The sequence below is a fragment of the Clavelina lepadiformis genome, chromosome 8 (assembly GCF_947623445.1).
Source record: "Clavelina lepadiformis chromosome 8, kaClaLepa1.1, whole genome shotgun sequence".
NCBI classification, from domain to species: Eukaryota; Metazoa; Chordata; class Ascidiacea; order Aplousobranchia; family Clavelinidae; genus Clavelina; species Clavelina lepadiformis.
In genome coordinates, this window is record NC_135247.1 from 4279764 (window position 1) to 4307757 (window position 27994).

Genomic DNA, 27994 nt, shown 5'->3' on the forward strand with positions numbered 1-27994 from the left:
CAGGAACGTTACTTTTAAACGTCTTAGGCCAGATTTGTAAATACTGAGGACGACGAGTAAGAACAGCGGTGATTTATGTGAATGGAGCGGTTTTTGCCGCAATCCTCTTTTGCAGAACTGGCGGAGAGAACACGAGAAAAAGGAGGTAAGTTGCAAAATTTTACTCCTCAGCTTATAGTAATGGTAAAGTTGACTTTCATTATATTGTTGGAAATATCCGTCTTGAGACGAAGCAGCTGAGTTAGACTAAATAAGTTACTAACTGTTAATGCGTCAATGACTATTATTGAATAAACATTGCAGGGCGTAGTGATGGTTTTCAAGTCTGTATTTATCGGCAGTAGCAAATGAATGAGATGAGTTAGTGATAGCGTTTTTGCTTTTGAACTCGGTACAACAAATGAATTGAATGATCAGTGGCTTTTACGTATGTTGAAGTTTTGTTTCAAAATTCGGAAAAATCTATTTGCAAACAGCCAAGCATTTAAGCGACGAGTTTGCTTATTGATTTATACGTTGTTTTGACGACGTATATAATTCATTACAGCTTTCGTATTTTCTGTTTAGGTTTAAAATGTCTTCAAAATGTTGCAGCAATTGAAAGTTAATTTCAACTTTATCGATGTTACGCCATACACTTTTTTACCTATTCCACCTATAAAACGACGCAAGTCTTGTGCAAAGTTTAAAGCTCAGTTTAATCACAAGTATGATATATTACAACACTTCCTCAACAATAAGTTTGAAGATATCAGCACTATACAGTTATAAGGTCATAAGTGTTTGCTTCTTCTACGCAGGCGGTTTTAAGCACAAGAAGATCTTGATATACTTGATAACGGGTGAATCATTTCTTCACAAGGACCTCAAGATGATGCTTCCCGCTGCGGGTATCGTAAGATGTCTCGGGGTAATCGTTCTACTTGTGTCGATGGCGAGATGCGATGAAAACGGTATTATTATCAAATATTGTGTTTCTTTATTTAATTGCACTTTATGCGATTAATGATCCATGAAATTAACGAAATTCTAAGCTTGTCAAAAGCTCAAGATTATTTTGGACGGTCAAATAAAAGTTTATTTGTTTTTTGATTTTTTCGGCTCCATTTTATTTGTTTCGTGGCACATATTGTTAACTTACACCACTTTCAATAACTTACTTATTATAACTCAAATTTGGATCGGTTGTAATAGTACTAGAGCATGCTTTATAAATTGCTTTGGTCTCATTGGCATAAATTGCTTCTCCTGTTTGCCAGATTTTACGTATTGTTGTATTTGCGGTTTCCTGAAATTTCCGGATGAAAATTGATTTGTCGACTGGATTTAATGATTGCAGATAATTCTACTGCAATTGAAACGGAAATTAGCGAAGTTTTAATGGCTTGTCCAATTCCTCTCTGAGGGAAGGTACAGCTTGGCGTTTATAACTTTGTTCCACGCTTGACTCTTGACACCATAATGCTAAGTTTAAAATGCATTTCTGTAATTTTCTGTTTATTGCAGCTTTTCCCCGCTGGTTACTCAGTCTTCTTGCACTAGCAATAGCAAGACATTGATTTCCACGTAACATCTGACTATCAACATCTATTCTATATACTGTACGACATTTAAGTTATTTCTCGACTTTAGTGCACCCTGGTATATTTGACTGCATTTCTTCACTAATAAATTTACGGAAATTTACGGAAATTTACGGAAATTTACAGAATTTACAGACGTTTAACGCTACGTTTTATACTTATCTTTTAGCGCGTGAATCTGTGCAGAGTGGAAAGTCGGGCAGGGTTTTTACGTTGGGCTTGGTGCGAAAAACATCCCGCTAAGAGTAAAGCGCAACTTGGGTCAAACAGTGACATTAATAGATGACTTTGAATCATTCAGCGAGTTTTATGCTCGGGACTAATCCGGGCTTCAAATAAATTTTCGAGCCGCGTTCGGGTTGTCAAAATAAGGCCTGTTTGCAACTCTTATCCAGTGGCATGTGCCAAAACGCGTAAGATACATAATCTGACATAGGGTTGCACAGAAACCTTTGCTGTAAACAATTCTATTCATCTTTCTTTTTCCAGATGGTTCCACTTGCTACCAGATACTTCAGGTTAGCACGGCAGAAGGCGTGCATATTACCGATGACAGAAGCGAAACCAACTGTTTCATCCAAGCTAATTGCATTTTTGTGAAAGCCATAGCGTCAATCCCTGTTTCAGGTATTATACCTAAAAAGTAGATTTGCCTATACACAATAGATTTCTGATTAAATGGCATGCTCTGTGTTTGAATTTAACTTCCTCTCAAGGTTACTCTTTAATGTTAGGATTGTCAACTACCTGGAAAATAACGTATGGAGGCTGCATGCCACCCGAACAATGCGCCCAACTAGATTGTAAAGCAATGTTGGAAGGGCAACTGCAAAACATCGCAGAAGAGGTGGATATCTGGAACTGCACAGTTTCCTGTTGTCAAGGGGACCTGTGCAACAATGACGTAGATCAGACAGAAGAAGAAACAGCAGTGGCCGAAGGTTTGGATAAAGGAGATGAAAACGAGGATAAGGAAATGTTCCTTGAGAATGACGAAGATTCGACCAACGCCAACCAATTGGTTCCAAAAGTCAATACAACCGCCGCCATGACCGCAGCAGAGTCAAAGGGTTACAATTTCATACAGCATTTTTGTAAATACCATTATAGTTTGGAGTTTTATGTTTACGTAAATGGAACTTTCGACGGAGGCCGTGATAAAATTTGAAGGAATAGGTTTGGTTAGCGTAGATATGGATAAAGTGATTGGTGTAGCTGAAGTAGTCCTAAAGACCAAACATTTCGTTCTACCTCAGATGGTTCCACTTGTCTACAAATCCTCCAAGCAAGCAGTGGACAGGGCCTTTCATTTGTAGATGAAAGAAACGAAACCAACTGTTTTCTGCAAACCGATTGTCTGTTGGTGAAAGCTTCTGTGAAAATCAATCTTCCAAGCCCAGGTAAAATTGAATAAACTTAGCAGTTATCGAATTTAGAAACGTGTAAAAGAATATGTTTCTCTATGGAAATAACACGCCATTTTGGGGAAGATCGAGTAACTTGACGCAAAAACATTAGAGCCGCAGTAGATGCCTGTTCAACCTCGCATTGAGAATGAGTATAGCTATTACTGGAAAAGTCTGCAATTAAAATGTTTGTATCAACGCTGACTCTACGCCGCTGATTTTGCTTTGAACATGCCACGTATATTCAGGCTGCTTGCTTACAATAGGTTTACAGGAAGTGCCTTGGACAATGACGTACGGTGGGTGTGCTGCATTTGGTCAATGCAACCAACTTGACTGTAAAGGATTGCTGTCACAAGCTCTTCAAAGCGTTCCTTACGATGCTGAAATCGTTGACTGCAAGGCTGCTTGTTGTGAAGGAGATCTGTGCAATGGTGATGAAAGCATATTGGAAGATGGAGGTTCTTCAACGATTGAAACGCCGACTCCAGCTGGTAAGATTTGCTTATCTCTTTCTTCTCTGTGTCTGCTAAACTAATTTGAAGGTTTCATTCCGCATGTTTTTGTACGTATCATGTTACTAAAGTGCGTTTGTATATAAATGCATTATTAATACTTGATATTCTCAATAAACGAATGCCTTTTATTTTTACCTGTTCAATTGTATTTGCAGGTGAAAGTGAAACAAACAATACTATAAGTAAAGCTGCTACCACCACTACGAATCCTTGTAAGGCGGACAAGACATTTGTTTTTATAGAGGGAATTTGTTATAATTCAATGCCTTATTAATAAATCATCCAGTGCTCGTTCCAATAAGCAACATATCATAGAAAACTAATTGCAAACAAGGGGTGGTGCCGCTAGCTCCTCCCTCTTGATATCTCATTCGTATTGTTTATATTTAAAACTGTGGAATCCTTTAAAGACATTTGTTTGTCGCAGTTTCATGCGGATTTACTGCCAACGTCACAGACGAACTTCAATATTTTACTTCACCTTACTATCCGGGCAATTACCCCGACAATATTAGATGTGCGTGGATATTTTACGCACCCGTCGGGTATCAAGTTAGGGTAAATTTTCTGGATATTCAAATAGAAAGCTGCTGCGATAATATTGAGGTTAGTGGTAGCCAGCTTCGAAACTTTAAATAGAATTTAATTTATATTTCTATCGGTGTTAACACTAGTGTTTCTATAGGCATGCAAAATGTTTTGCACTCATCTGCTATTACAGAACAAAGTTTTAACATTTTTATCTTACATTAAAGTGTTTATCAATACCTGACTGGGTTTAGCGTGTATGGCAACGTTATTAAAATGCATTTGATATTGAGCATTATAACAAATAGGTACTGCATGGATGTAGTTATGCAAAAATTTCTTAATGTGTTGTAGATATCCGACGAAGAAGGCGCTGTACTCATCTTCGTTCCCGGATCAGCTGACAACACTTTCATAGCGAGAGCTAACGTACTTCACATTTGGTTCGATACCAACCGCGATACCACATTCCGCGGGTTCAATGCATCATATACTATCGAAGGTATGGTTTGTTTAGCATTACTATATAGACTACCATTTTCTTTTTGTCTAACAATATTGCGTTTTTTTGCAGATTATTTCAATACATAACTTATTTTAATTTCTAAGTCGTTTCTTCTTCATTGCTCAACGTATGATAAGCTACATCTATAAGACGTTGCCATATATGTTTATTGATTAATATTTTCAATAATATTTTGGTTGATATATAGATTAATCATTAAAGCAGAGGTCTTAAAGCAGATATTATTGATCATTCTTTGAAAATGCAACGTTTGTTTTAGGTGCAAGGCTTCCCAGTGATACAAGTGAGTTTTAATCTTATAAAAAACGTTTTTAATAGATGATACTTCAAAAGAAGTCCCGTTGCTCCACAATGTATATTGATTAACACAGTAACTATATCGCTTTTTATCGATGACGAAACCATTAGGACAAACTGATGCATATTTAACCGACAGTTTGTTGTCGCTGAACTTGGTAAATATACTTTGCTACTTTTGAAAACTCAAATATTTTTCTTTGCAAAGACGATATATGTTTGGTTGAGGATGAATTATTTCTGAGTGCTGGAGAAACACGATACCTCCAATCACCCAACTACCCGTCTGATTACCCACTTAATAAAGACTGCACGGTTACAATCGTCGCCCCACCAGGATACTTTCTAAATATTACCTTTGAAGACTCTGAACTCCAAGACTTCTGGGACTACGTGCAGGTTTATTAGCTTGCATACTATGCTTAAGGAGTGCTTGAGTTAGCACTATGTGCACTATATACACTATAGAGCCTACGTCTGACAAATTCCTTGCGGACAACTGACAAGAAAGTGGCGTTATGCTTTGGAGTTAGACGTGTAGGCCAATTTTTATAAGGCATCTCATATGGTGGTAAATGCTTAAATATATACATCATATATACATATAAAAGTTGCATTTTTAATTCAGATGTATATATAATACACTCTGCAGAAATAATCCATTCGTTCGAATAGTTGATATTAATTCTCTAAAAGTTTGTAGAGAATATACCATTAAGTACCATATATGATCCAATGCAGTCTTAAGTTTTGATATTAATGTTATTAAATACATGGCAGGTAAAGAATGAAGACAGTGAAGTCCCGGAACTGAATCCAACCCGTTTTGGAAACACACTAAATGGTAGCACGGTTTACCATTCACCAGGCAGGAAACTGTCCGCACGATTTGTGAGTGACAATGGTGTTGTAAAAAAGGGCTTCAAGCTTGTCTACACAGCTGTACCTGAAGGTAAATGTTTTTTATTGTTTTGTTTTGTAAAGTAAACCACTGGACTATTTATAGATTTTTCTTGTTTTGCAGAACTGCGCCCACCACCGGTGCCAGATACAAGATCTACCCGTACAAGTAAATATTGATTTAAAAGTAAACAAATACGCGACGTAGAAAAGGCAGAAAATCATTTTGAAATGGGATTTTAATAGCATAAGAAATAAATAGTAGACAGTTATGTCTTACAAATAACAAAATCTTTAAAAATTAAATCTAGTTAGGATGCCAGCTTGTGTGACAGTTTGAAAGAAAATTGTTGCGGCAACTCTTTCTGTCTTTTTCTGTCTTTGATAATATTAATGTTATTGTTTTCTTCATATAGTTTCCGTGTGCAGTCGGAGACCGGTGTATGCTCCGCAGCTCATAGCTTCTATCTCAGTTTCTGATGTGATAAAATCTCCAAGCGGGTGGGCAAGTTGGATTTCCAAATATTCCGGCAACCTCGACTGCACCGTCACAATCGTGGCTCCCCATGGACACGTCCTGTCGATAAGCATTGAAATGATGCAAACTGAGACCTGCTGCGACAAGTTAACGGTATGTAAGATATGACCTTATAGCTTTCATCAGCTTTAACTAGTAGCAAACTGAAGAGTTGTAACGAAGGACATGATTAGATGTTTGCCATGGATAGAAGCTAGAAGTTAATCTTGATAATTTACAGATAACTAACACCGATCCGAAAGTGACCGAGGAATTCTCTCGTCGTTATTCTGGTTTCATCCTGGTTGGTCTTCCTCAAGTATTCACCACACCAGGGCGCAGCGTTTCTGTTCGCTTCGTGACTGACGACATAATTGAATACGACGGTTTCAGATTTTCCTATAGGGCGATTCCGGGTATACTGTACAATGCTAATAAGTGACACTTTCCACTAAACCAGTATACTCTGACGGACATGACTCCAATCTGTTTTAAATTGTACTTTTTTAACTCTGTAGTCGTTTAACCATTTAAAGGTTATAAGTATTTCATTTTGATATTTTCACATTTCGTTTGGTTTGACTTATTAGGCTACTTGCTACATGTTTTGAAATAATTACTACAATATGTTTTTCTTTGAATCCTTATTTATTGCCACGCATCGTTCTTTTTAAGACCCAAAACTACAAACAACATTGGCTCCTACGACGACTGTTCCAGGTAAGGTCTTTCTTTCTTCTTTTACTTCACTTTTTTCGATCGTCAGTACACGCATAAACTGATCAAAATTAATTTCTTTTCTGATTATGACATACATAAATACAATACAAAATTTAAGAGATGTATCAAAACGTTCTTTATTTTGCAATTTTGTTTGCGTCGCCTAATATTCAGCAGTTTCTGAGTTTATATTAATTAGTATTATTACACACGTCCGGCAGATATAGTTTGTGCAGTATACACTCAATTAATCTGTTATTTTTTGATTTTTTTTAGAAACTACTCAGCCAACAACAACCACCACGACTACCACTCCCACCACACAAGCCACCACCACTGGTAAGGTTTAGTTTATGTTTTTACGGTTGACTCAGTTGATTACCGATTTACTTATTGATTTTTTATGTAAAAGAAGGTATTTAGAAGTGGGTATAAATTTAAGCAAGCAATTTCTGAATCTAGTGTAAAAGGTTAGTTAAATTACGTTCTAGACAATACAAAGGTTTGACGATTGAAAACTTTTTTTAACTTTCTATTTATATTTTTTTATTTTAGAATTGTTAAAAAGTTATTAATTCATTCTTCATTGTTATTTTTGTAGTTGCTACGACGACACCAGGTAAGTTGTCACTGTTGTATCTTTCAAAAATGTATGACTTCGATTTACCTGTATTACTAAACAAACTCTTTCGACAGCTCCTTGTGGATTTAATGCAACTGCATCTGAGCTTCCTCAGACACTTAATGCACCTGGAGAACCAGAACGTTATCAAAATGACGGACGTTGTGAATGGTTTATAACAGCTCGACCTGGATATGTGGTAAATTTCACTTACACCGGTTTTCGTGGCGGTTGGTGCTGCGATTCAATGGAGGTAATTCATCAGCTTTGTTGAATAGTTTTAGTTGATTGATGCTGATTTGCAACTCAGTGTGATCTCATAAGACCGTTTTTTAAAATTTTGTTTGGCATAGCATGTGTTTAGCTTTGCCTCGTTTGATAATTAATATAAAAACTTAAAAAAAATGGTTGCTTGACAAAATTTCACCCGGATTTTAATACTAAATTCCTATTTAGGTTTATGACGGCGACCTGCTTTTGATCAAATTAAAAGGGAGACAGGGTCCAGAATCTTTTCTAGCTTGGAGTGGGACACTTCGATTAGTATATAATGTTCAAAACAGATTTATTCGCTCAACATTTCAAGGATTTTTTATCGGTAGCTCTTTGTTCTCCCTGGCAAATTATTTAACTGTAGCTTTACCTTTATATGTCACATTCGACTTTTCATTAATCACAGGCCGACTAATTTTTTAAGAAAAGATTATCAGACAACATTAATCAATTACTATCCAGAATTTAATTCAGCACATACCAAATCACTAATACATCAGCTCTGTCGCCGTAAAACACGAGATAATCTTGTAAATGTACATTCTTCAAGGTCATCCATTATTTAAAATATATTTTAGAAAAAAAAATCCAAATGCATGTTTATTTTTTTAGAAAATTCTCCGCCACCAACGACACCAGAGCCAGAAAGGACGAGCCCTGTTACAAGTAAATATGTTTTTGTTTTCTAACAGAAATCTCTGAATGCTGTATTGTGAAGCAATAATCGTTTTGTCTTTCCTCTTTGGATAAATTAATGATTTGTATTACATGTCACAAGCAAGAAATATTTTCCCAAAAACATTTCACTTTGTAGTCTATCTTACGTTCAATGTCTATTTTTATTGCTAAAATAAAGGGAATATTTGTGCTCTACCGCCGCAAGTGAGAGTTTATACCTTTTCTGACAAACTTCAATCACCAAACTTTCCTGGTAACTACCCGAACAACCAGGATTGCACTGTTAGGCTGGTTGCTCCACCTGGTTATGTCGTGTCTTTCTTTATTTTGACCGTGGAAACGGAGGCATGGAGACAGTATGGCGATTTTTTGACAGTAAGAACGGAGTAAAGTTAACGGAGTTAATTCTTAAATAATTACTCATTAGAAATATTGTTACTCCTTCGTCATAACCATCTTCATAAAATGGTTAAGAAGCTTTAGCCATCTCAAAGTCATCCAGATATTTTGTTCACTACTGACATATCTTAGTTCAGAAACGCTGATCCTGATTTCAGTGATGACATCATACAGCAATATTCTGGCCACCAAACAGGGTGGTTGTTTAAGTCACCTGGTCGCAAGGTAGATGTACAATTCAAAAGTGATAGTCGCGACTCAGACAGAGGTTTCAAATTTTCTTACATCGCAACCAGAGGTAAGTCGTATTTATAGTTTGCTTTATATTTTTTGTGAAAAAAAAACACGGCTCTTTATGTAACACATTCCAACTTCTGATAGATCCTAATCGACCTCTCCCACCATCTACAACCACAAGGAGCACCACAACAACACCAGCGCCAGGTGAGTAAACAATTTCGAGGTTATTAGCGTTCTGAATTTCTTGAGTAGTTCAAAAATCGATCGAATAACTTTATAAGTTAGAACGCAATAATTATAGCAAACGTTTCTAACATCACGAGAACCCATAAGTTTGTCTTCTATCACGCTTCACTGGAAAAAGGCAGAACAGAAATATTTGCAGTTAACAGAATGAAAGCAGTGGAGATGAATGCAATAAACGCAACGTCGATTAATTTCAAACCTCTTCTTTATACAAAAAAGAGTCGTTACTTGGGGTTTGGCGCATAAGAGAAACCTATAGAGTCAGTATTGTGTCGTTGCAAGTTTGTATTTGTTTTTTAAATTTTCCTTTTTAGATTCCAACAGGGTGACATCATCATTACCAATCAGTCCATCGGTGCCTGGTAAGTATCAAAAAGCGATTTTACTTGCTTTCAAAGTTAACTTGCCAACTAAATCTTATCAAAACGTTGGCTGGCCTGTAACGTGTTTACTAAGCGACTGCTAAATTCCTTTCGTAACTTTTATAAAGCCACTACTCCGTCCATTACCGTTACCGAAACGACATCTAACAAACCGACCACCATACGTAAGTAATTTAAGATTTGCTTCATAAATATGTTCGGATCTGAGCAAATATATTTGCTAAATATTACTCAAACTTTATAACGCATAACTTATGCTATTGTAGGAGTTACAAAAAAAGGGAAAACATTAATGATGCTTCTTTTTTTATAATTGACAAAAATTTATTTTGCATTTCAACTTTTGTGTTTAAACAAGTTTATTATCATTAAATCCGTCCTTTTCCTTCATTCAACCAGCTAATGAACCAGCGGTCCAACATTATATGCTCGATGATGCAACGATGACGTACGACACGGCCAGACAACATTGCATCAACAACGGAGCTGATCTGTGCTTGAAAAGCGACATTTGTGTCAATAACGAACCAATCATTATAGGGATTCAAAATGGTGATCAGTGGACACCTGTAAGGTAAACTTTGATTTCAATTTATTCAAGTTGTCCACACGTTATTGGGGTCGTGATATATAACCTAAATGTTTCAATTCATTTTTTACAGAGATGGTTACAATGATTGGGTAGAAGTTGGCAATGACAATAAGTCTAATGGGAGAGGCCGTGTTTGTTATCGTCATAATGAACATTATTCTGCTCCTCCTTGGGGCATCACCGCTGGTTCCTGTCCTCCTTGGAACAAACGTAAAACCTGCGATATAAAGGGGCATTTATTTTGCTGTCGTAAGTTTATTAGTTAGTAAGCTACCAAAATGAGTGTGTAGTTGGTTGCCTTTTATTTTAGTTATAGTTATAAGTTTTTTATTATGCAGGTTTTAGTATTGCATACATGATAATTGTTAATTGATTATTGATAGTTGCGCTGGAATCAAACATATTACATAAAGCTCATGAAACCAAAACGTAGGGTTGGACATCTGGCGCCTAGTCTCGTATCATAAGCATTCCATGACAATTATACTTTTTTTGTATTACTGGAAATAATTTAACCAAGTCCTTCAGCTTCGAACTTAAGAGTTTCCACTGTAATTGGAAAATATTAAGTCAAGATTTATCATGAATAAGTTAGCCTGAAACGATCGGCAGTTTGAGATAGATTAAGACTTGGCCAAGTCATATGTGAGACATCCCTTATACTTATCACTATAAGAATGTAAATCTCTTTCCCCTTTGCATATTTCTGATAAACTATTTTCATAAGAATTCAACATGGTCAAGCGTGAACATTACAGTAATTTTGTCTACATTCACACTCGTTTCACTTCTAAATTGCTCAGTGATAACCGTAAAATAAGAAACCCATAAACTATAAAGTACAATATTCATGTTCATCACTTGTTCTGCTTAATATCCCGATGTGACGAGATTTGTGAATTCAATTGCAAGAACATGGTCAGGACATTGTTTTTAGGACCAGTAATAACGACAAGTTACACTCAGTTTTTATATAAACTTGTTGTCAGAGCTTCTGACTTGACTTTCCGTTTCTTAAGTTTGAGTAACAATTGTTATAGTTCTGTGAATTTGTTAAAATCTGTTAAAATTGTTTTATATTATCAAGCTATAAACATTTATTTAAAAAAGTTCTATAAGTATAGTCCGACCTGTCCCGTTTTTTCTTAAACTTATAAACAAAATATACTAATAAGTAAGTAATTAAGTTACAAATTTTTCGGCGAATACACGCAGTCCTATGCGTGTTGCATTATTCAAAATTAACTCAGTAGCAAACAGAATGTGCAAGCGAAAAACGGCAACAACTTTTACCTGGACTGAAACTTTTTAGTTTCTTAGCTTTTTGAAATGAGTTAGGTTCTTAAGAAAATTGAAATAATTGCTCACATCTTCATTTTGTCTGTAGGAACGTCGCAATTAACTCCAAGTTCCACCGCTGTAACGCCAACTACCATTACTGGTAAGTGTCAGTTACAAATCTTTTTAATATCTGTAAGGGTTATATTCATGTTAACGTGATTTGGGGTTTATCAAGTTTGGGAATTGTCTCTGTATATAGTAGCTTATGACTGCTTCGTTCTATGTCCAGTGAATACATATTTATTTTGCGTATTAAGTTAGCCGATTTTACACCTATAGTTTTGCTTTCAGAAACCACAGCGCAATTTTCAAACACATCTGAAGTGATAACGGCACCTGCAACAGTTGGTAAGATGAATATGTGAAAAAAGCCTGCTAAATGAAATAAGATAGCAAGCTAATAGGGATAAATTTGGCTCAAAGGCAGTCATTGTGCTTATTCCAGATTTGTTTCCGTAAACATATTTTTTGTGACCCAGACATATGTTCGGACTGGTCACAGTTGTCGGCTGATGTACGAACGACACGTTACCTGGAATCACCCAACTACCCATCCCATTATCCAGCACTTACAGACTGTCATATATCAATTTTCGCTCCGGAAGGGCTTGCGGTTCGACTCGAGTTCGAACACTTTAACACAGAATCTTGTTGCGATAAATTAACGGTAATATTCAAATTTTTAACCAAAATTGTAGACCAAATTTTTTAATCAAGACCAAAAGTTTTAACCAAAATTGACACGACAGTTGTAGTCACTTTTATATGATACGTGTAGGCAAGCAATTGCTATTGTAATAATACATTTTTGTGCAGTTAACAGATACCGATCCACAACGAACCCCGGCCCCTCCAGTTGATTTATCAGGCTACGAAACAGGAACACTCGCTTATACAACTGGTCATAGCACGCGAATTGTTTTTAGAAGTGATGGTTTCACAGAAAGCACTGGGTTCAGAATCGCTTACACTGCAGCAGGTCAAAACAGAATAACAAGATTCCAAATCAACAAAATTATTTACTTTGCCTAACTTTAATAACTGATTTTTAACTATAATTTAAGGTTTAAATATTTTTGAAACAAAGTACAAGAAAAATTATCTTGAAACCCTTTCAACTTTTTTAGATCGAAGTGTTGTTCCTACAACAACCACACGCGGACTTACAGCCACCACACGCGGACTTACATCCACCACACGCGGACTTACATCCACCACACGCGGACTTACATCCACCACACGCGGACTTATAGCCACCACACGCGGACTTACAGACACACCCCTCTCAAGTATCGTTGACCTTTAAAATTTTGTAACGTTCCAAAGCTGTTTAGTAATAATAAAAATTGCGTTATAGTTCCATCACCGCCTAAAGTAGCCTAACGATATCGTCAATGATCCAGGTGCATGTGGGTTTAACGCGAATGCGACGAGCACCTCTCAAAATCTTAATTCACCCGGATTTCCGGAACAATATCGCTCAAACCTGGATTGTGTCTGGGTGTTGACCTCTCGTCCCGGATATTACGTCAATTTTACCATCAGCAGCTTTGAAACGGAAAGTTGCTGCGATTACTTGAAAGTGAGTATATCTTTTTACATGCTCAACATTGTTGTTACATGTCATGGTTTAGTTTGATGTTTTGCGTTTTAACTACTGGCTTATTACAGTCTTAAATAGTGATGCATTTTCTTACAATAGATTCGCTATAGCTTTAAATCTAGTCGATCCAAGGAAAGTTGACAATGATCTTTAATGCAATTGGTACAGTAAAATGGGTTGTATTAAAATGAATACAGTTATGTATTGATTTGATGATGATATTGATTTGAAACAAACTGTGGCAAGTTATCGCCAAATACCACGAATTTTCCAAAATGACTTGTTTATACGCAAAAAAATCGATTTAGGCTCTTCAAATCCGAACGGAACTGTCTCATCCCATCTCTGATCTTAAATTCATAAAACTATAACCAGTTTTTGTTATTCATCTTTAGATTCGCGACGGTGATCAACTTTTGGCAAAATTAAAGGGGGCCTCAGAACCGACGACCTACACCGCCTTGAGCGGATCTCTCCACTTAAGATTCATCTCTGATAGGACAGTGACGAGTAACGGATTTCAGGCATCATTCATCGGTAATTCTTAAATTGTTTTGTTTTAATTTTACAGTCTCCAGTGGACTTAATTTGAGCTTTTCTATCCGATCCTGCTGCGATATTTTTGACATTCAGTTACTTTTTTGTTTTCAGAAACGGATCCATCTTCTCCAACCAAGATGCCTCAAACAACCAGCGCACGTAAATAACTTGTTTTAAGTTGAAGTGAACACTTTTATTCAATTCAGTAACGAGTAGACCTACTTTAAACAAACAAATGTTTTATAATAATTCTGATAAAATACTTGCGATAAGGTCACACAGTTTGTTCCAGTCTTGAGAAATAACTTTGATTTTGTATTTTCTTTTAACAATGCACTAAAGAACGTCATTTAATTATCCTATTGAAAATTTCAAAATTACGTGCAAAATGACCAAAGCACAACATTTTGTTGAAATGTTATAAACTTATATTTCCAGCGTGTGGTTTTGAGGCAAAGGCAACCAATCTTACTCGGAATATTTATTCACCGGGATGGCCAGGATCCTATCCAAACAGCGCCGATTGCAACTGGACACTGACTGCCAGACCAGGCTACCAAGTTCAATTAGATTTCCAATCCTTTTCCACCGAATCTTGTTGTGATAGATTAGACGTCAGTACTTAATAACAATAACTTGATAAATTGGTAATATTTAGTGCATTTGATTACATTGATAATTAATCAATTAATGTAACTATAGCGACACAATGAGCATATTTCCGCCGCTGTAGATCTCAATATTTCTACGTTCATATTTCTTTTATTGACCGCAGATAACCAATAATGGAAAAGTACAAACATTCAAGGGTGATACATTTTCTCGTAGAGTTTTATCTATCAACGGCCGACTTGAACTTTTATTTCATTCTGACGGCTCTGTGCAACACGCTGGGTTTGAGGCTACTTTCATAGGTAGGACGACTCTGCCTTACCTTTATACATTTCTACTATATAACTGAATATTTTGTCTGAAAATTCAAGAAATCCCTGATTTTTAACGACAAACTTACACAAAGGCCTACGAATTGACAATTATATAATTTAATTTTTACAGAGGCGTTTGCTTCTACTCCACCTCCACCAGGTAATTGTCAAACAATCACATTTTATTCCTACTCACTTTCACATTCTTGTACAATTGCACATGCCATTTTATTTTATTTGCTTGAATAGCGCCGTGTGGATTTAAAGCACAAGCGACTGACGTTTCACAAGAACTCAATTCTCCCCGATGGCCTAATCGTTACGAAAACAATCTCTTTTGCACCTGGGAATTAACCGCTTCGGAGGGAAAATGGATTCATGTTGAATTTCAAAGCTTTAGCACCGAAAGTTGCTGCGACACTTTAATGGTAAACAACACTTCAAAAACGACAGTGTTGATTCCACTTACCTGGACAATATATTATTTAGGTCTTTAGTTAAGGAAGAAAACTGTCAAATACTCTTTAGGTCCCATTAAGCATGATTACTACAAAGTAAATGTACTTAATGTAGGATATTTAGCTCTGTAACTCAGCATCACCTTTGAGCAGAAATAACAAACTTATGTTTAAGAAACATTATTTTTAAAGAGAAACTGGAGTTTAAATTTCATTTTTCATTTTTAGATCTCGGCCAATGGCACAAAGGTCGGAATATACAAAGGCTCAATTCAAGCCCAAACTATTATAATCCGCAATTCGTTACAACTTGTATTTAGAACCGACAGCTCTTCAAATGGAGCTGGCTTTCAAGCCGAGTTCTTTGGTAAGTCGACACACATTCTTTTTTATAAACTTGTCGTTGTTTTGTGTCACCGTAAATGACATCTTTGTTATTTTTATAACTTTATTTCTACTCGCTGTCTTACAGAAACCGATCGTCCACACCAAGGCGCTGGTAAATAAAGAGCGTAATCATTTTATTTATAGAATGTGCTTTTTTGAAGTCTTTCTGATGTTTTATGTTTGAACATTTTTACTTGTCTTTGCTTCTGAAATATTTTAAAGTTTTCTGTTACAGCTCCGTGTGGGTACACTACTTTCGCCACGGAAAATTCTCAACCTTTTTACTCACCTGGTTTTCCGAGTCAATACGGTTCTGGGCTTGATTGTGAGTGGAGTGTTAGTGCTCAGCAAGGCCTTAAAATAAGAGTTACATTTCCGTTTGGAAGTTTCCGCACCGAAAGTTGCTGCGATTATTTAGCTGTAAGTTAAAATCGCTTCTTGCTTTTATTTAAAGTATCTTACGCATGTTCTGTAATAATTTGAAGTTTATTTGTTTTAATTCTTTAAGTCTTACAAAATCATAAAAGGTCCTTTTGTTTAATAATACACTGTCAAACCATCAGGTATTAGATGAAGTTGGGAACGAGATGAGACGAATTCAAGGTGAAATTGATACAGTTACTCCAATCCTATCAAGAACATCAAGACTTGTGCTTCGTTTTCATTCCGATGGTTCGATTCCAAAACGTGGATTTGAAGCAACAATCCAATGTAAGATAGCTTTCTTCAGTATTTTTGTCATTGTTGGTACGGTAAATTTAACCATGCTCGCTGTTTGTTGCTTGTTCTTTCAAAAACTTTACTGTGCCGTTTAACGTGTAAATTTTATCATTCTCTTTTGCTTCTGTAGCGGTCTCGTCCAACTTCACTGAAAATATTACAGGTAAGCCTTCATCCTAAAAATTCTTAGAAAAACCCGTTGTTTGATGAGTCGTTATAATTGAACTGTAGCTATATCTGCCATGTATCAATTTCTTTTCCGTTTTTGCCATTTGATCATTCTGTCATATTTTCTTTAAAAGCTCCTGTTGTTACGGAAGTGCCTATCATAACAACCACATCGGATGGTAAGTATCACGGCAAAAACTGAGATCGCGAAAATCTCTGCGTGCTATCGTATAACTTAAGAAGGCTATTTTGTGACCCACCATAACAACTAATATATTGGATGTAAAGTATAGTAAAATAAACGGTCGGCAAATAGTAGCTTGCTATAAACAATATTATTATTCTTGCAAATAATCGTCAACTTTTTTCAGGAACTTGTGGGTTTCACTCTGTTACATCGGCTGAATTGCAGTTTATCACTTCCCCAAACTACCCGGACTATTATCCTGAAGAATCAGACTGTCGATGGCACTTACAAGCGCCCACTAACGGCTCTCGCATAAGGATCGAAATAACGGACCTGGGCACGGAAAGCTGCTGTGATTACGTTCTGGTAAATATTAGGATGTTATTTGTGTAAGAGAAGATTCTGAATCTTCTAATGTCAGGTATTTACCGTATTTCCCACATTCACGGTGAACCGCGGCACCATCAGTTTAATCCGAGAAAGCAAATTCATTAAAGAACCCACGACCAAAAACCCAATAGACCATTTAAATTACTTAACAATAGCTTTCATAGCGTGCATAAGGTGAGGTGTCAAATTACTGATAAGATAAGAACGTGTTAAACGTGAGATAAACAATGATAATTACAATTAATCAACTAAAACCAAAACACCGTGAAGCAATCATCACACAATAATTACACAACTAACACATAATAAAACCTTAAAATATAAGGCACAAAAAACACGAGACATATTTTCGTCACGTTTACATTTTGAATGTAAATTATGAATGAAAGTGGTTTGCTTAACGATTGTTTTCTCGGCAGATATTGGACAACGGGGTTAGAATTAGCAGAGAAGCAGGCAGCCAGGCTAACATTCAAACTTACCTGAGTACGAGTCCGAGGGTTGAAATTCGCTTTTATTCTGATTCAAGCGTACAACTACGTGGGTTCCAACTAAGCTACAGGACAGCTTGTAAGTAAAGAAAACACACGGTTTTACGTAAAATACATCATTTTTTTTAATTTAAAATTATTAATTTCTTGATTGTTTTGTTCTGCAAAATCTGTTCAGTTGGTCGGCGGTTCTACTCAACTTGTGCTTTGCAATTTTTACAAAATATTTTTAAAACAATTTTCAGCAGCTAATATGACGTCAATTTTACGTCCGTCGCCATCAACACCCGTTTCAACAGGAGAAGCATCAACAACTTCAAGCGAATGTAATTAAAATCCCATTTATCTTGAACAAACAACTTAACAACATTGTAGCATTGTAATTATTATTATTACAATTTCTGGAAAACGATGTTATTAGTTTACAAAGCTGGTAAATGTTTTCTCTGCAGCCTCATGTGGATTTGATGCGGTCGCCTCGGATCGGTCTCAACCTCTTAACTCGCCAGGATATCCGAATGCGTATATGTCGAGACTGAACTGTGAATGGAGACTTACCGCTCTTGACGGTCGCAGAATAAGAGTTGAACTCACAAACTTTCATACAGAAAACTGCTGCGATTATTTATCGGTACGTTAAAAAAAGCTTTAAGATTTGCTAAAACTTTCTTACCGATATGTAACATCGTTTTTGCATACTGCAATTAACCTTTTTTCGTGTAATCAGGTTTTCGATGAACATGGAAACGAGATAAGGAAACTACGAGGAGATATTGGTACCGTGGATCCTATTTTATCTACAACATCAAGACTTGTGCTTCGTTTTAATTCTGACGGGTCGATTGCAGGCAGTGGTTTTACGGCGACATTTAGAGGTATCAAATACATTTTATCGTTCTCACAAAAAGGCATGTTTTTTATCTTCGTAATTGTCTACCAGTTATGCAACATATTATTGTTTTTTTCTATGAATATGTTATTATATTATGATGTTACACAACATATATTACTAACTTATTTGCCAATTTAATCCCATTTCCATATGTTATTTCTTTTATTGTTATCAGCGGTTAATATGACTTCTGTTTCACACACAACACAAGAATTATCAACAGCAGCAACAAGTGAGTGTCTACACCAGATATTTTTCTGCAACGGCTTCCTATATCACTTGTAACAAACAAAAAATTGAATTAGACGGTTATTATCAGACTTATAAGTTACATTAGCTAAATTTTAGTATTTATTAGCTGCATTAGCCGTTAGGTTAACAGTTACATTAGCTACAATAGCGGCATTAGTTACATTTTGGTATGTTTAGAATGGTCCTAGGTTTCATACTGTACAAGTAGGTACCTGCCGGTAGGGCACAAAGTAAATCTTTAGAAAACCAGTATGTGAGTCAGGCTTATAATCAAGTCGGTCACAATGATTTTTGTTTTGTTTTTATCTTATTATCTTTTTGCTCAATTTCTTTTATTTATAGAAGCGCCATTTGAATTAAAGCAAACCACACAAGAATCAGCTCGAAATTCTACTGAACTGAAGTCAAGTAGAAAAATTGCTTTTATAACTTTTAATAATTAAGATTTTGTTGTATATAAAGTTTGGAATGACATTTTTGTCGAAACAGGAATAAGCTTGCATTCTCATTTTCAGGATTGAGAATGTTTTCAGATAAAAACGTATAATGTCTGCTTTGACTATGTTCCAAAAACATTTTAGCTGTTTTATTTCTTCTTCGAGTTATGCCTTTATAAGACTATTTTTAAACTGTTGCTGAGTAAGTTATAATACCATTAAAAAGATTCATATAAACTATGAATAAGCTGTGTATTGATAACGGTTTCCAGGTCGAATCAATTGCGCCGAAACGTTATTTGCTGCACCAGAAACTCAGTACTTTGAATCACCTGGATATCCACATAATTATAACATAAATACAGACTGTTCTTGGACAATCTATACGCCTCGTTCCGACCAGCAAATTCATGTTACGTTTGATGTTGTGGACTTGGCTTGCTGCGACGATATTCTTGAGGTGAGGCTTCTTTGCGTTAGTTAACACTTGTTTTGTAATATTTATAAATTGATTAATAACTAATCGGTGTTTTGTCATAGGTTATTAAACGTTGTGTATTTCCTTAATGCTTGTTTTATTTTTCCACCAGAACGAGAATTTTGTAAACGGTATTGTTTTAAAAATTATAGCTTTTTGATGGAAACGAGCAGGTCGGGACGCTGATTAATTCACAAGAACTTTCCACTCGTACTCAAACCGGGCCTGAATCTTATCTTTCTAGCTCCGATAACTTAAGAATTCGACTTAGAACTTACGGACCAAACACATCTACTGGTTTCCGTATTCAGTATCAATTATGTATGTTGTAATGCTGATAACACTGCAAAGTTTTTGTCGTGTACCTGTAATGTAAATATGAAAACACTGAAACACTACATGTTTTTAAACAAACTAATTAATCTTTTTAACCAATATTTTATTTAGATTTATTTAAGTACATAGGAAATTATCCAAGTATTCAAAATTAATGATGTTTATTTCAGCTTCTGCATCTAGTAATGAAACCACTCCCGAGAAGCGATGTTATATGGGAGTGATAGTTTCCGGTGGTGGCTCGGGTTTGCCACAGAACGCACCGACCACTACCCCATGTCCAGCAGGGTCGTCCTGTGTTGACGTAAGGGCCCAAGTTTCCTCACCATTGGGTGTAAAAGGTGAAATTCAATCTTCTTTCGTACTACCTTACTCGTAAGACATTTAAAGAAGTACTATAATAAAAATTAATCCTTTGTGTTATAAAATGGTGTCCAAGAAACTATGTCATATTAGACAATAAACTAAATTATTTTATTAATCTTTTCCAATATTTCAATTAGTAAGTGTGGCATACGGGATGTGTGTACCCAACATCGCTTGCGCCAGCTTGACGTGCGAAGAGATCCAAAGACAGATTCCCTCGTCTGCTGGAGTCGATTTAGATGATTGCAGTGTACGTTGTTGTGAGGAGGATCTGTGCAATGATCCGGATGCGGAACCTGCTCTTATATCTACATCCACAGCTACTTCTGGTGAGATTTATGTTCTTATGCAAGTTGGCTACTGCCAACATTCACAGTTTTTAGTAACTTTTCAATTGTTAAAATGCAATCCAACTCTCAACTTTCCAGAAGCGGATGACGTAGCTTATGACGTAGGTTTTACTGGTTATGACGATAGCAACGACGCCGTTTTTTTACCGGGATGCACTTACACAGAGATGTACAACGAAATGTCGCTTTGCAACACTCTTATTTTTAACGATTATCCATACAGAACATTGACTGATTGCAGGTGCTACCCGATATGTATTCAGTAGTTTAGGAAACTTCTTGACTTTGCTTTAAATGATTTTTTGGAGGTAAATAAAGAATAGTTTAGCTTTTATGTATTCATTTGTTTTGCGTCTGTCAGCACAAATTTTTATCTTTGGGAGAGATGTGCGGCTGGAGTCAATACCAGGTGTTTGAATGGAACCAAACCATCGATGCTATCATTCTTGCCTGGCTCATATAACATCTTTTTGGTATATAGCGTTGTAAATCTTTGTTATATATATTATGTTCATTGTGTATTATTATTATCTACACTTATAAGGGTTAGCATTCTACCACAAGGGGTTGTGAAATGCGTTCTGTATTAACGGATTTTATAACCATGTAAGAATAATAATCATATAACAATAGACTTTGAGAACGTTTAACTGGCAAATTGTCGTAATTGTCAATCAATATACACCCTTGCTAATTTGTGAATCAACTTAAACCCAAAGTCGAAATTAATATAACACCTGTCGGTGTCATTGTGCTGAATCGAGATTCTGATTGCCTCTTTCAATCATCACTTTTTGTGATTGACTGGTTTTTTGAAACAGCCACACTGAATATATATGTTTATTGTCACTGTTAAAACATTATTGCTACAGGAACAGATCCAAAACAATATGGGAAATCTATCTCAGATCCTTCCAATGTCGGCTGAGCTTTTGTGCGAAAAAGATGTCAATGCGTTATCGCTTTTCACTAATGGTATTTCTGTAGCCATGCTCTCTCTCAGACAAGTGGCCAGTCCAAATTGCCAGGCTCAGCAAGTTCAATCGACGTTGACAAGATATTTTGACCAACTTCGTCGTGTTGTCTTTGCCAATGATTCCAAGGATTTTTGCAGGTGATCAACTGAGAAATTCTTTATATGTTGCCTACGGTTTTTTATTTTGAAATGAAAAAATGATTATCATAAATTGTATACGATAAATATGTATTATTTCTGCTAATTATGCAAAGAGTATACTTGCGTATTTTGAGTATTGATATTGAGCATTACAAGCATAATATTTGATGATTTTTTAGAATTATTCATTAAAATAATAATAAGTAGAATAATGAATAAATATCTAATTACAACTTACATATCAAGTATATGGCAAAAGCACATTTGTTTCTACAGGGCATACGCTGAAATTATTCCGATTGCAGAGAAATTTTTTACAGTTTGTGACTTTGCTGAATTGATTGTAAGATACGTTCCTTCGACTGTGGAGCCCAATGCCAAGTTAATAGAAAGTCTCAGAAAAATTTTTACTCTGACTCCTGATCTTCTGCATAAGACGTTCGTACCAAAATGTCTTGGTGAGTACATGTTGATCGAAAAGTTTTTCTTATTGTGACTTCTGTTTTGGCCCACGGATTTATCGACCAATCGATAGCGATAACGTTTTAAAAATGAATCCTCGGATTTGTTAACGGCAAAGATTCTATAACACGCGAACAAAGTGCAATAATTTTACAAAAAGGCCGTTAGCGTATAGTGCTGATAGATTTATTAACTTTCTAATTGTAACAGTAAAGGCTCCACAATCTTTTCAAGTTAATTTGCATTTGTCTTTGGTTTTTAATTTAAATTGAATTTCGCCGTATATTAATAAGTTGCAACATCGTTTGATCCCTTGATTTCATGCTTTGTTAACTTTTCTTGTCTAACTTTGCTCACGTGACTTGATATTTGTACAGCATTGGAGACTAATGAAGAAATGTCGCCACCACCACGTAAGTATATAGATGACTTATAACTTATGCACCTATACCAAACTCTTTCAGTGTTTTCACTGTAGCGCTAAAACGATCGCGATTTCGAATGACCAAGATTCTACAACGTAGAAAAGTGCCATTTGGCGCATTATGCAAAGAAGTTGCAATTTATTTGTTTAGTTGGTTAGAAAAAGTTTTCCAAGTTCTTCAAGAAAAGAATTTTGAAAGTAAATGTTATTGTAGAGGCTGACACATTTGAAAAAAAATACGTCCCGCCGTGCCAATCTGATCAAACCCTGACAACAGAAAACAAAAAATTATTATTGTCACAATGATAAAAACTCTAGAAATCTACACAGTGTCGTTCTAGTGTTTTTTATTTAGATTTTTATATTATTTATTTGTCATTATAGAAGTTAAATTTTTGCCATTTACTGTAGCATCAAATTTTACAGCTCCAACAAATTTTACAACACTTTATGAAAACGGTAAGTTTATTGGAAGCCGCATTGCCCTTGTTTTATTGTATGCAATGCATGCACAATTTTTTCTTTCGTTTCATCTGTTAGTTTTTCAGTATAATCGTTATTGTATGTCTGTTGTATTTGTATTGTATGTCCATACTGTTTGGTTTGAATCGTACATTTAAAAGATTTTTAGTTTTACAAATCTTCTTATTTTCTTCATCCGCTTTTGTTGCTGGCAGGAGTCAGACTGTCAAAAACGACATATGGTTAAAGTCAGTACATGCAAGTATGACTATTTCTACAGAATGTCCGCTGTATCACATGGACCTTATGTTTCTACTTGACGGTTCAGCCTCGATACGGGGCCAAGAATTCCAACAGTTGCTTAAATTTGTCAAAGATGTCGCTTCCTCGTTTCACCTTGCTGATACCCGAATTGGTGTGATGCAATATTCCCATTACTACAGCAACAGGTATATATAGGTTTTAAAAGTGAATCTGATGATTTTATTATTTAAATCAAAATAACATATATCTTTAGAGCAGTGGTTTTTCACCTGCGGTCAGTGTAAACGTATTAAAATTTCTGAGAATGTCATAATGAAGCTTAAGAAATAAAGTAGAAAGTTTTATTTATTTTTGGATTTGACAATTTGTTCTGCTAATCTGCGGCTGCAGTGGCCTGTATCAATCTGGACAAGGTTCTAGTCTACTGTTCTACAGACAAGGTTCCTGAACCAGTTATTGAATAACGTAAACGGTCATCGTGCAATCTCACTACATATCAGATCAACAATATACTTTATTGTGATTCGTAATGGTAAATGTTGTTTATCGTATTCACCTGATTGTATGCTGCCCATGCTTGCAAGCCGGCTTCGACTGTATATCGCATATGTATAATGGTACAGTAAGCACAGAAACAAAATGTGCAGTAAGCCTCTGCAGTCATGTTCATTGTTCTCCACCACAGGTTCGGTTCGATAAAATATTGTAAGCCAGCACACTCGATTGTAAGCCGCCCTTGGATGGTATTGCCGCAAAACTGATGATTAAATTGAAAATGAAAACATTCATAACCTGCGGCTTATAATCGAATAATTACGGTAGCCTATGAGATACAAAGGGATTTTTGTGCTTCAAAGTAGCGCATGTTTAAGAAGTTTATTATTAATTTGAGAAAGATTTGGCTGTAACAGACGAACGATTATGTTTTACGACTTGCAAAAGTTATAAATTCAATAAGTTTTAGATATCTTTTATGCTATGGTCCAAAGACCCTTTTAAAAATTCTTTTAAGTGATCTGTGATTGAAAAACTACTTTAAGCCCGCGCTTTAAGAGGACGAAATGCCTTTTAAGTACGGTATAAGTAGAAAGATAATAAACAAAAAGCCAAAGAAGTTTATTTTCGCTATAGGCTATCCTCTCAACAGCCTTTTATGGAAACGGAGATACAACTTGGACAGTGCACAAATCAAACCTGTTTTGAGGTATGTCAACAATTGATAGTTTTAACAATATATACTTTGCAAAACTAAAGAATGAAATTGTACTGTAAAATTTAACAGCGCGCTGTAGATCAGATTCAGCATCACGGCTTCACAACTTTCACTGCTCACGCGATCCAGAAAGCTGTCGAAGTTGATCTTGCTAATTCTGATCGTTTCAATGACGATTGTATTAGGAAGATCATTGTGATAATAACAGACGGCAGGTTAGTTCATAACGCATTATAGTATTCGATTGCCGGTCACTGTTAGAAGATAATCAAATTCAATAGAATTTGATTTTTTTCAATTATCAAAATTGACCTGAATAATTGGAAAAAAATATGCAAGACAAGCAAACTGAAAGCAGCTATTTTGCTAATCTCTGATGGCTAGTGTTTTTTAATGTTACCACACTGTAAGCTTCGCGAAAGTAACGATTATTTTCCTCTTTCATGAGGTCACTTGTATGAATTTCTTCAGATCAACAGATCGTAGATCTTTGCGAAACGTTACTGATGAAGCCCGAGATAAAGGAGTCATTTTAATTCCAGTCGGGGTGAGAGATTTTATTGCCCAAGAGCTGGAGGTAATTTCCAAAAAAGCAGCTTTTGTTGTCCGCACCTATACTGTATTGAGTCTATTCTATGCAAACAAAGATTTCTCACCAGCTGATGTTACGTTTGTAACTTAATCCGATGGCTAGCAAACGTGCAGGCTAACTGAAACAAACATACATTTGATCGTAGGAAATCTCTGCGAGGTTCAGCCTTAAGCAGTGTTGGACCGATTAAATCAGTATAGACTAGACTTATGTACGCAGTGTTATTGCTACAATTTTTATGGGCACATTTCAGGGAAAAATTTTTTGTTGTTTTATTCATTGTAAATGCATTCAATGTTTTCACATATAAGAACATCTTAAAAATGTGCAAAATATATCCTTTTTGCGTTGATTCAATGCTTTTATCATACTCAGATTATTGCTGGTAATGAAAAGATTTACACGGCCAGCGACTTTTCAAACCTCGAAAAGGTTGCCGGAGCTGTTCGCGACGAACTGATAAACTTATTACAAAGTAATAACGTATCTTAATAAGTAATCTTTAGCTTTGCTCATAGTCCAGTTTGAAAATAATCTCGCTGAGTATTTTTAAGTAGCTGTGGTAGTTGCACATGGTTGATATATATGCGCCTTTTAATGAGATGTTTATACCTATATTTATATTTTTCATTTGTAGGTGAGACGCCGTTGACAAGCCCACCATAGATCTAGGATATAAGATACTCAGTGCTCTATGTAATTAGATGAAGTTTCTTTAATGTCTATTTGTTGTGGTATCATTTATCGAGTCATATCTATATAATACTGTACGTCCAATTTCTCCAACGAAGACAAATGTTTCTCAGATATCTATATCTGCTGTCATTCTGCTTACTGTGTACTCTCTAACACGTGTACTCTCTAACACCAGTTCCTATAATTTCGACTTGTAATGCTTGTAATAGCCAGTCGCCCATCATGTTGCAGTAAACACATTTTTCAAAGCAGTCACACCACATCGATATCTCAATTGTTTGCTTGAAATAAGGTTTCTATGCTCAACGTGTAGTTTTAAATGGAAATATTATTATTCCATTAGGCAAATACTGCACCCTTAATTATTAAGATATTGCAAGCGTTAATATGTAAATTTCATTACGTCAGATGTTCTACCTTGTTTACTACCGAGCGGGAAATGTTGTAGAAGCCGACGGTCAATGTTTACCGTGACCCGACACCTAATCGAAAGACACTTTATCGAACGACACTTAATCGAACGACAGTTTATCGAAACGACAGATGATCGAACCAACAGTTGATCGAACGACACTTTATCGAACCGACAGTTGATCAAAGCGACAGTTGATCAAATCGACTGTTGCTTCTCCCGCACACAGTCATAGCAAAACGTGGCGTACAGTTGCATTGTTTGCTGTAGAAAATTAAAATTTGGTGACTTTTCATAAAAAATGTTCAGCTATCTGTCCATGTTTGTTTGGTAAAGTTGGATTTTGTAATTTTTGAGATATTGTGATATTTATATAATTTTGCTCTCTCCGCATTGAAGCGTAACGTTTTCGTTAACTCATTTACGCACCAATAACTTGACTAACTATTCTCTTTCGTTCTCTTCTCACAGCGGGGGCGCGGTGTAACAAGAAGAATTTCTAGAAATGTGTCACTTTTAGAAATACCTAATTTACACTAAATTCACTTTCTTTAGTTTTACAATTACGATGTATACAGGAAGCCAGTTGATGTTTCTACTAACCTGTAAAAATCTCATCAGTCTACGACGCATAGTTTTCTAGTAATTAACGATTGTAAATGTGTGTGCGGGGTCGGCCACACCTAGTTTTTTTAGTAAACTCGCGAGCCTGGTTAGGATAGGGTTAAAAGATCCACAACTTATCGAAACAACTGACGATATGCACTGATAAAAGCACGACAACTGACGAAGTGCACATTTCAATCGCATTCATTTAATTACAAGTTGTGTGCAATTGCTCGAAGATAACTTTTTATGTCAATATTCGTTGAGTCATAATTTTCGACTATGCTCTTCAGCCGTTGGTTGACAGTCTAGTCTAGTCTACTGTACAGACAATCTCGTACTTAGTGATTCTCGTGCGTATTCTTGTGATATCTTATTAATATGTGGGCGGGCCGGCCGCCATGCGAAATCGTACACTTTATGATACAAATATAAAATATAGATATAAAATATAAATCGTCAACTTTATGATATATACATCACAATTCATTAATGTACACCATTACAAAGACCGCACATCACAATGGCTTATTGTCTCAATGTTTGAGAAACACGCAAAAATCTTGCTTGAGCTGTCGCTTCGATAAAGTGTCGTTCGATCAACTGTCGCTTTGATCAACTGTCGTTCGATCGGCTGTCGGTTCGATAAAGTGTCGTTCGATCAACTGTCGGTTCGATTAACTGTCGTTCGATAAAGAGTCGTTCGATCATCTGTCGGTTCGATTAACTGTCGTTCGATAAAGTGTCGTTCGATAAAGTGTCTTTCGATAAAGTGTCATAGTACCAATGTTTACAACTACTGGCTTACATTATATCAATATACACTCCGATACAGAAATAAAGGGTCCGTTAAGCCATCAAAAAAGTGCGAGCTTGCCAGTCTGTTGAATAATGTATAGCAAATTATTAAAAAAAAAACGATTACTCCAATTGAAGTCATTTCATTTTTGCAAGACTAGCAGATGATGAATCATACTTAATTAATAAATGAAATTG

General features: G+C 35.9%; 1 protein-coding gene across 5 annotated transcripts; it reads left to right on the plus strand.

The window, feature by feature from the left end:
- Window positions 1-571: 571 nt before the first annotated feature.
- LOC143468436 (cubilin-like) lies at window positions 572-27928 on the plus strand. Of its 5 annotated transcripts, none has more exons than XM_076965645.1 (69): window positions 572-707; window positions 801-953; window positions 2073-2210; window positions 2318-2677; window positions 2840-2983; window positions 3256-3483; window positions 3663-3719; window positions 3935-4113; window positions 4390-4537; window positions 4821-4844; window positions 5067-5257; window positions 5639-5810; window positions 5883-5927; window positions 6175-6389; window positions 6517-6691; window positions 6951-6995; window positions 7272-7334; window positions 7597-7614; window positions 7692-7870; window positions 8074-8215; window positions 8503-8556; window positions 8747-8943; window positions 9100-9265; window positions 9349-9411; window positions 9768-9815; window positions 9944-10000; window positions 10236-10410; window positions 10499-10677; window positions 11816-11869; window positions 12061-12117; window positions 12249-12436; window positions 12586-12748; window positions 12897-13058; window positions 13173-13351; window positions 13768-13909; window positions 14024-14071; window positions 14351-14526; window positions 14688-14826; window positions 14969-14998; window positions 15088-15266; window positions 15525-15663; window positions 15769-15795; window positions 15919-16103; window positions 16247-16394; window positions 16534-16566; window positions 16706-16750; window positions 16943-17124; window positions 17568-17718; window positions 17885-17965; window positions 18092-18270; window positions 18367-18514; window positions 18707-18763; window positions 19126-19191; window positions 19493-19680; window positions 19851-20019; window positions 20205-20375; window positions 20538-20729; window positions 20829-20991; window positions 21112-21223; window positions 21623-21864; window positions 22144-22325; window positions 22707-22742; window positions 23165-23212; window positions 23496-23664; window positions 24611-24683; window positions 24762-24907; window positions 25164-25269; window positions 25660-25759; window positions 25922-27928. In XM_076965645.1, exons 2-69 carry the CDS (start codon window positions 872-874, stop codon window positions 25948-25950), a joined length of 8628 nt encoding a protein of 2875 aa, XP_076821760.1. In that variant the 5' UTR covers window positions 572-707; window positions 801-871; the 3' UTR covers window positions 25951-27928. The 5 variants fall into 5 exon arrangements, with proteins under 5 accessions (XP_076821760.1, XP_076821761.1, XP_076821763.1 ...); XM_076965646.1 differs by having other exon boundaries at window positions 23180-23212; XM_076965648.1 differs by having other exon boundaries at window positions 20856-20991.
- Window positions 27929-27994: the final 66 nt, after the last annotated feature.